General features: G+C 34.8%; 1 protein-coding gene across 3 annotated transcripts in view; it reads left to right on the top strand.

Moving 5' to 3' along the window:
- The first annotated feature begins 232 nt into the window (after positions 1 to 232).
- csrnp1b (cysteine-serine-rich nuclear protein 1b) overlaps positions 233 to 9,679 on the top strand; it is a 50,683-nt gene continuing 41,236 nt past the window's right edge. For 2 of the 3 annotated variants that reach the window (XR_009809754.1, XM_061921259.1), the window contains exons 1-2: positions 233 to 548; positions 3,027 to 3,426. Coding sequence is in view for 1 of the 3 variants with exons in the window: in XM_061921259.1 (XP_061777243.1) it covers positions 3,112 to 3,426 (315 nt within the window). In the remaining 2 variants the exon portion in view is untranslated. The remainder of the gene's footprint in view (positions 549 to 3,026; positions 3,427 to 9,679) is intronic. The other variant, XR_009809755.1, reaches the window with a different exon arrangement.

Here is a 9,679-nt window from a genome sequence, read left to right as displayed (position 1 = left end):
CCTATTTGTTATTAATAGTCTTATTTGTTATGAATAATATCATATTTGTTATTAATCATCATTTGTAATTAATGGTCATTTTTTTATCAATCATTTATGAATGGTCATATTTCTTATTAATAATCATTTGTTATTAATGGCCATATTTGTTATTAATAATCATTTGTTATTAATGGCCATATTTTTTTTATTAATAATCATTTGTTTTTAATGATCATCATTTGTTATTAATAATCATCCTTTGTTATTAATGATCATATTTGTCATGAATGAGCATCATGTGACTAGTGGAAGGAGCACCTGTGCTCGTGCTGCGTTCAAGTCCCACCGAGAATGTCAGCAATGCTGCATTTGTAAACATGAGGACGCTCACGGAGGAATGAAGGGTGTGTGTGTGTGTGTGTGTGTGTTTGTTTGTGTGTGTGATTCCCACAAAGGACTCGGAGGGCAGAACAACGCCTTCATAATCCACTCATGCTCCGAAAGCCCGCGCTTCCCAAGAAGTGTTTGAGCTGGAAGCAACAGGACATTCCTCGAAGTGATTGAAGGTTTGTTCTCGGCAGCACTGATCATGTTCTCTGTGACTCACATGCGTCGTCCACACGCCTGCACAAAAGTACACACTTTGACACACACTTACCGCTTGCTTTCTGCAACTCTCAAAACGGTTGGGAGGGAAGCCGGTCAAGTCTGCCTAGCAACAAGCGGCCATGTCAACATGTCAGCTGACCGTCAGTTTTATGTTCCTCATACAGTTTGACATTCATCAACAACCTTTTTTTTTATATTAACATTCATGTAGAATAGCCTTTTTGCTCTCACTCTTTTTAGGGACCGAATGTCCCTTTGGGACAGAGGACCCTATTGTATTTCTAAGGTTTTATTATTAAAATACCGCCGTAATTTGACCCCCTTAATATGCTTCAAACTCACCAAATTTAACACACACATCAGGACTGGCGAAAATTGCAATCTAATCAAAAAAACCAAACCTCTAGCGCCCCCTAGGAAAAAACACAGACAAAACTGCTTGTAACTTCTGTTAGGATTGTCGTAGAGACATGAAACAAAAACCTCTATGTATGCAAATACTACTTTTAGTTTTTTTTAATTGAGAATTGTGTTGCAAAAAGTTGTTTTGTACAAAACAATTTTTGGGAAAATTGTTTTTGTACTTGCAAATCGTTTTTTACTTGCATGAGATTTTTTTTTTTTTTTACTTGCGGCTGGTTTTTTTCTTCCTACTTGAGAAGCGTCTTTTACTTGCAAAAAGTTGTTTTGTACAAAACAATTTTCCCGGAAAAATGTTTTGTACTTGCAAATCGTTTTGTACTTGCATAAGATTTGTTTTACTTGCGGATAATGTTTTTTTTCTACTTGTGGAATTTTTTTTTTTTTTTTATTACAAAACCTTATTTTCATTTTTTTTTAAAAAACTTGAGAATCGTGTTTTTTACTTGCAAAAAGTTGTTTTGTACAAAACATTTTTGGGGAAAATTGTTTTTTACTTGTGGAAAATTATTTTTTTCACTTGTTTTTTTACGTACAGAAGTATTTTTTTTAACTTGTGAATCGTTTTTTTTTAACTTGTGGAAAATGTTTTTTTTTTAATTAGGAAATCATTATTTTTATTTGCAAAAACTAGTTTTATACTCGCAAATCATTTTTTATTTGCGGAAAATTGTATAAAAAATACCTGCAAATCGTTTTTTAATTGCGGGTCATGCTTTTTTTTTCTACTTGTGGAATTTTTTTATTTTTTATTGCAAATCCTTCTTTTATTTGTTTTGTTTTTAAACTTGAGAATTGTGTTTTTTACTCGCGAAAAGTTGTTTCGTACAAAAATTTTTGGGGGAAAATTGTTTTTTTACTTGTGGAAAATGTTTTTTTTAACTTACCAATCGTTTTTTTTTTTCTTACTAGTTTATTACGCGCAAATCATTTTTTAATCCCGGAAAATTGTTTAAATATTTACAAATCGTTTTTTACTTGCAACTTTTTTTTAACTTGCGAATCACTTTTTACGTACAGATTTTTTTTTTTTTTACTTATGAATTGTTTTTTACATGCAGAAATGCTTTTTTTTTTTACTTGCGAATTGTTTTTTTTTTTTACTTGTGGAAAACGTTTTTTTTTTAACTTACCAATCGTTTTTTGTTTTAACTTGTTTTTAACATACAGAAGTATTTTTTTTAAACTTATGAATCGTTTTTTTTGACTTGCGGAAAAAGTTTTTTTTTTTCTACTTGTGGAATTTTTTTTATTTTTTATTGCAAATCCTTCTTTTATTTGTTTTGTTTTTAAACTTGAGAATTGTGTTTTTTACTCGCGAAAAGTTGTTTCGTACAAAAATTTTTGGGGGAAAATTGTTTTTTTACTTGTGGAAAATGTTTTTTTTAACTTACCAATCGTTTTTTTTTTTCTTACTAGTTTATTACGCGCAAATCATTTTTTAATCCCGGAAAATTGTTTAAATATTTACAAATCGTTTTTTACTTGCAACTTTTTTTTTTACTTGCGAATCACTTTTTACGTACAGATTTTTTTTTTTTTTTACTTATGAATTGTTTTTTACGTGCAGAAATGCTTTTTTTTTTTTACTTATGAATTGTTTTTTACGTGCAGAAATTGTTTTTTTTTTTTACTTGCGAATTGTTTTGTTTTTTTACTTGTGGAAAACGTTTTTTTTTTAACTTACCAATCGTTTTTTGTTTTAACTTGTTTTTAACATACAGAAGTATTTTTTTTAAACTTATGAATCGTTTTTTTTGACTTGCGGAAAAAGTTTTTTTTTTTCTACTTGTGGAATTTTTTTTATTTTTTATTGCAAATCCTTCTACTACCTGTTTTTTTTTTACTTGAGAATTGTGTTTTTTTTACTTGCAAAAAGTTGTCCAAAACAATCTTTTGGAAAATTGTTTTTATACCTGCAAATAGAATATTTTTTTTTTTTACCTGCGAATCGTTTTTTTCACGTACAGATGTATTTATTTTTTTAAACTTGTGGATTTTTTTTTTACGTGCAGAAATCGTCGGGCGTGAAAAAACCCCACGCAAAATAGTTGCGTGACAAAATGACGCGGCCGATTGTGGTCACGTGGGCGGAGCAGGATGACGTCACAGGAGGAGGAGGAGGAGGAGGAGGAGGAAGCACAATGGCCGCCGCCTCCTGCGTGTGTCACGGCCTGCGTCACGACACACGCCGGGAGGAGTTTTCCACTGACGCCAAAAAAGCTCGAGTGTTTCTCCGCCGAGCTCAGACGAGCAGACTCTCCGTCGCCGCCGCCAGCAGGCGCACGATATCGGCCACGAACCGCGCGGGGGATCCTTTCATCTCCCTCATTTCGTCCCGTGGATTCACGCCGTCACCTTCTCGCCCCGTGGATTCACGCCGTCACGTCTCATGCTGCCCGGACTGCGCCGCTGGTGAGGAAAATTTATTTATTTTTATCACCTTTACTTTCTTTTGTGTTTCAAGTCGCTCCTTAGTTGACGCGTCGATCGGCGTATCGATCCGTCGGCGTCGACGTGGGAGCCGATACCGCCTTTCTGTCAAGTTTGCCTGCTTGTTTGTTATCGGCCTCGACCTGCTGTCAGACACCGATGTCTCTGACATGAACTCCCATCTTGTCGACGATAACTTGGACCATATCGATGATGGTATCGGCAATATTGCCAATAATGGCGACTTGAAAGCGTTTCTAGGGCGACCTCTGCCGGTTGTTTGGTGTAAAGATGTGTTGGAGTGCAATGAGAAGGATCCTTTGTTTAGCTTCCATTTGTCTACCTTGCATGTTTATATTCTTCTCTTGCCACAAATTGGGATAGATATCCTCACATCGTGCTGTTTGTATCTGACAAACACTCAATGCCCACTTCCTGTTGTCCTAAAATTAGGGGGGGGGGGGGGTCGCCAACCCGTGGCTGCAGAGCCGCATGCGGCTCATTAGCGCCGCCCTTGTGGCTCCTTTGAGCTTTTTCAAATATGTATCAAAATGGAAAAGAAAAAAGTATTGATTCCAGCAGACATTGTACAGTAAGTGGTTGTTTTAGGATTTATCACTTAGCAATACTGTGTCTGGTTAGCACACAGCTTCCAAAACTTGTAAGTCATCCTCCTTATATTCAGGTTCAAAAATCGAGGTTTTTGGATCATTTGTCCCAAAGTAGTCTTTGTTGTCTCTCATCAAGTATCACTTGATTAGTAGTCTTGTTGTTGTTGTTGAAGGAAATGGTGAACGTTAACTAACACAAAGGCTTAAAGTATTTTGTGAGGTTTATAAAGGGAAGATATAAACATCCCATCAGTCTTTATTCCAGTGAGAGAAGACATTGTACAGTAAGTGGTTGTTTTATGATGTTTGTACATCTTGTTTTAGCACTTAGCAATACTGCTAAATGATGCTTAGTGTTTCATGAAAGCTGCATCTGTTTAGCACACAGATTCATCCTCCTTATATTCAGGCTCAAAAATAGAAGTTTCTGCATCATCATTTGTCCCAAAGTAGTCTTTGTTGTCTTTCAAGTCTGCCATGATAAGTAGTCTTGTTGTTGTTGTTGTTGAAAGAAATAGTGAACATTAATTAACATAAATGCTTAAAATGATATTTTGTGAGGTTTATGATGAATAGTTCATTTAAAGGGGAAGATATAAACATCTCATCAGTCTTTATCCCAGTGAGAGAAGACATTGTACAGTAAGTGGTTGTTTTATGATGTTTGTACATCTTGTTTTAGCACTTAGCAATACTGCTAAATGATGGTTAGTGTTTGATGAAAGCTGCATCTGTTTAGCACACAGCTTCTAAAACTTGTAGGTCATCCTACTTATATTCAGGCTCAAAAATAGAAGTTTCTGCATCATCATTTGTCCCAAAGTATTCTTTGTTGTCTTTCAAGTCTGCCATGATTAGTAGTCTTGTTGTTGAAGGAAATAGTGAACGTTAATTAACATAAACGTTTAAAATGATATTTTGTGAGGTTTATGATGAATAGTTCATTTAAAGGGGAAGATACAAATATCCCATCAGTCTTTATTACAGTGAGAGAAGAAATTGTACAGTAAGTGGTTGTATTATGATGTTTGTACATCTTGTTTAGCACTTAGCAATACTGCTACATGATGCTTAGTGATTGACGAAAGCTGCATCTGTTTTGCACACAGCTTCTAAAACTTGTAGGTCATCCTCCTTATTTTCAGGCTCAAAAATAGAAGTTTCTGCATCATCATTTGTCCCAAAGTAGTGTTTGTTGTCTTTCAAGTCTGCCATGATTAGTAGTCTTGTTGTTGAAGGAAATAGTGAACGTTAATTAACATAAATGCTTAAAATGATATTTTGTGAGGTTTATGATGAATAGTTCATGTATAAGGTAAGATATAAACATCCGATTTGTCTTTATTACAATGAGAGAAGAAATTGTACAGTAAGTGGTTGTTTTATCATGTTTGTACATCTTGTTTAGCACTTAGCAATACTGCTACATTATGCTTAGTGTTTGAGGAAAGCTGCAGCTGTTTAGCACACAGCTTCTAAAACTTGTAGGTCATCCTCCTTATTTTCAGGCTCAAAAATAGAAGTTTCTGCATCATCATTTGTCCCAAAGTAGTGTTTGTTGTCTTTCAAGTCTGCCATGATTAGTAGTCTTGCTGTTATGGAAGGAAATACATCATTTTAATTAACATGGATACTTAAAATGATTTAAAAAAAAAAAAACACTAAGAAATATTTTGTGAGGATTATGATGAATAGTTCACAAAAAGGGGAAGATATAAACATCACATCAGTCTTTATCCCAGTGAGAGCAGATATTGTAAAGTAAGTGGTTGTTTTATGATGTTTATACATCTTGTTTTAGCACTTAGCAATGCTGCTACATGATGCTTAGTGTTTGACGAAAGCTGCATCTGTTAAGCACACAGCTTCTAAAACTTGTTGTTCATCCTCCTTATATTCAGGTTCGAAAATGGAAGTTTTTGGATCATCATTTTTCCTAAAGTAATCTTTGTTGTCTTTCAAGTCTGCCATGATTAGTAGTCTTGTCGTTGTTGAAGGAAATAGTGAGCCTTTATTAACACATATGCTTAGACTGATCAAAATACATGAAAAACTACTTTCGTGAGAATCATGATAAATAGTTCACGAAAATTGGAAGATATAAACATCCCTCCAGTTTGTACTTCTTGTTTTAGCACTTGATGCTTAACGTTTTTGAAGAAAGCTGCATCTGTTTGGCACACGGCTTCTAAAACTTTTAGGTCATCCTCCTTATATTCAGGTTCAAAAATAGAAGTTTCTGGATCATCATTTGTCCCAAAGTAGTTATTGTTGTCTTTCAAGTATGACTTGATTAGTAGTCGTTGAAGGCAATAGTGAGCGTTAGAGATGCGCGGATAGGCAATTATATCATCCGCAACCGCATCACTAAAGTCGTTATCCACCCGAACCAACATTTTATCAACACCGCAACCGCCCATTGTTATATATCAGGGGTCGGCAGTTTTGAACACTCATAGAACTAATTTGACCCGTTTCAAAGAGAATAGAAGATAATGAGAGCCGCTAACATTCTCTCGGCTGTTTGCTGGTGCTTATTCAGATAACGAGATTAAGGGCGTGCTATGAAGCCATTGCCTTTGACACCTTCAAAAACATGTACAAACTGTTTGCCAGTCCAGCAACATGTTGTGTGCAGCTTCCGCAGAAACACGTACAAGATTGAAAGGCATACTGGGTGACACAAAGTACACTGATGGTTGTGATATAAAGATTTGTAACACTCCTACTAATATGCGCCACACTGTGAAGCCACACCAAACAAGAATGACAAACACATTTCGGGAGAATATCCTCACAGTAACACAACATAAACGCAACACAACAAATACCCAGAATCCTTTGCATCCATGAGTATTCCTGACTATATTATACACCCCGCTAGCACCAAACCCCACCCACCTTACCAACGCACAGTTCGCGAATCGGGGAAGATATAAACATCCCACCAGTCTTTATCCCAGTGAGCGCAGACATTGTACAGTAAGTGTTTTTTTTTTTTTATGATGTTTGTACGTCTTGTTTTAGCACTTAGCAATACTGCAACATGATGCTTAGTGTTTGACAAAATCTGCACCTGTTTAGCACACTGTTTCTAAAACTTGTCGGTCATCCTCCTTATATTCAGGTTCAAAAATAGAAGTTTTTGGATCATTTGTCCCAAAGTAGTCTTTGTTGTCTGACATGATGTGTTTGAGTGCAATTAGGAGAAGGATCCTTTTTGTTTAGCTTCCATTTGTCGTCTTAGCATGTTTATATTTTTCTCCTGCCACAAATGGACTATTTTTCCTCACATCCCGTTGTGTATTTCTGACCAAAACTCAACGCCTTCCTAAAGCTGCCGGCGGCTCCTTAGCGCCGCCTTAGTGGCTCCTTGACACATGACACAAACCTCCCGAACTGTTAGAAATCCCACTGTTTATATTTGGCGAGCACTGTTTTGTCCTACTAGCTTCGGCGGCCCTTGAACGCACCGCAGTTTGTTTACATGTGCAACTTTCTCTGCTGCTGCCCCTGAAAGTCGTGTTTCATGCCACTTTTTCCTTTTGTCTCATTTTGTCCACCAAATTTTTTATGCTGTGCGTGAATGCACAAAGGTGGGCTTTGTTGATGTTATTGACTTGTTGGAGTTTTAATCAAGCTATTTATTACGCACATTTTCTGTGCGTAATATTGTTTGTGTGCCATGTTGTTCCAGACCACAGCAAATTTTACCCAGCTTGCAAAGATTGTAATACATCCATTTGAGGAAGATGTTTCCTTTCCAGGTGTTATCTCACCCTCTGAGAAGTTTTACTAATCTTTTCCAATGTTGTAAAAATGTGTCAAATATTACATTTCTGTCATTGAAGATTTGCGTCAGCCTGCAACACATAGTCATTTTGATAGTAGGCTAATATAGACACTTGCATCATGTGTTGTCTTCATTATAACACTTATGTACAACTATTAAAGTAATTTTGATAGTAGGCTAATATAGACACTTACACCATGCGTTGTCTTCATTACAACACGTATGTAAGACTTTTAAAATCATTTGATAGTAGGCTAACATAGCTAATATAGACACTTACATTATGTGCTGTCTTCATTGTAACACTTTTTTTCAAAGTAATTTTCATAGTAGGCTAATGTAGTTAATATAGACACTTGCATCATGTGTTGTCTTCATTATAACACTTATGAGATAGTAGGCTAATATAGACACATTATGTGCTGTCTTCATTATAAAACTTATGAGACTTTTAAAGTCATTTTGATAGTAGGCTAATATAGACACTTGCATCACGTGTTGTCTTCATTACAACACTTATACAAGACTTTTAAAGTCATTTTGATAGTAGGCTAATATTGACACTTACTTCATGTGTTGTCTTCATTATAACACTTATGTAAGACTACTAAAGTAATTTTGATATTAGGCTAATATAGACACTTACACCATGTGTTGTCTTCATTACAACACGTATGTAAGACTTTTAAAGTCATTTGATAGTAGGCTAATATAGACACTTGCATCATGTGTTGTCTTCATTATAACACTTATTATTAAAGTAATTTTGATATTAGGCTAATATAGACACTTACACCATGTGTTGTCTTCATTATAACACCTATGTAAGACTTCTAAAGTCATTTGATAGTAGGCTAATATAGCTAATATAGACACTTACATTATGTATTGTCTTCATTATAACACTTATATCAGACTTTTAAAGTAATTTTGATAGTAGGCTAATATAGCTAATATCGACACCATGTGTTGTCTTCATTATAACACTTATGTAAGACTTTTAAAGTCATTTGATAGTAGGCCAATATAGACACTTACTTCATGTGTTGTCTTAATTATAACACTTAAAGACTTTTAAAGTCATTTTGATAGTAGGCTAACATAGCTAATATAGACACTTACATTATGTGCTGTCGCCATTGTAACACTTTTTTTCAAAGTAATTTTCATAGTAGGCTAATGTAGCTAATATAGACACTTGCATCATGTGTTGTCTTCATTATAACACTTATATGAGATAGTAGGCTAATATAGACACATGTGCTGTCTTCATTATAAAACGTATATGAGACTTTTAAAGTCATTTTGATAGTAGGCTAATATAGACACTTGCATCACGTGTTGTCTTCATTATAACACTTATATAAGACTTTTAAAGTCATGTTGATAGTAGGCTAATGTAGACACTTACTTCATGTGTTGTCTTCATTATAACACTTATGTAAGACTACTAAAGTAATTTTGATATTAGGCTAATATAGACACTTACCCCATGTGTTGTCTTCATTACAACACGTATGTAAGACTTTTAAAGTCATTTGATAGTAGGCTAATATAGACACTTGCATCATGTGTCGTCTTCATTATAACACTTATTATTAAAGTAATTTTGATAGTAGGCTAATATAGACACTTACACCATGTGTTGTCTTCATTATAACACCTATGTAAGACTTCTAAAGTCATTTGATAGTAGGCTAATATAGACACTTACATCATGTGTTGTCTTCATTATAACACTTATATGAGACTTTTAAAGTCATTTTGATAGTAAGCTAATATAGCTAATATAGACACCTTGTGTTGTCTTCATTATAACACTTATATAAGA

The sequence above is a fragment of the Nerophis ophidion genome, linkage group LG15 (genome assembly GCF_033978795.1).
Source record: "Nerophis ophidion isolate RoL-2023_Sa linkage group LG15, RoL_Noph_v1.0, whole genome shotgun sequence".
NCBI classification, from domain to species: Eukaryota; Metazoa; Chordata; class Actinopteri; order Syngnathiformes; family Syngnathidae; genus Nerophis; species Nerophis ophidion.
The sequence above is the reverse complement of the archived record's forward strand: the minus strand, read 5'-3'. Positions and strand labels throughout refer to the sequence as shown.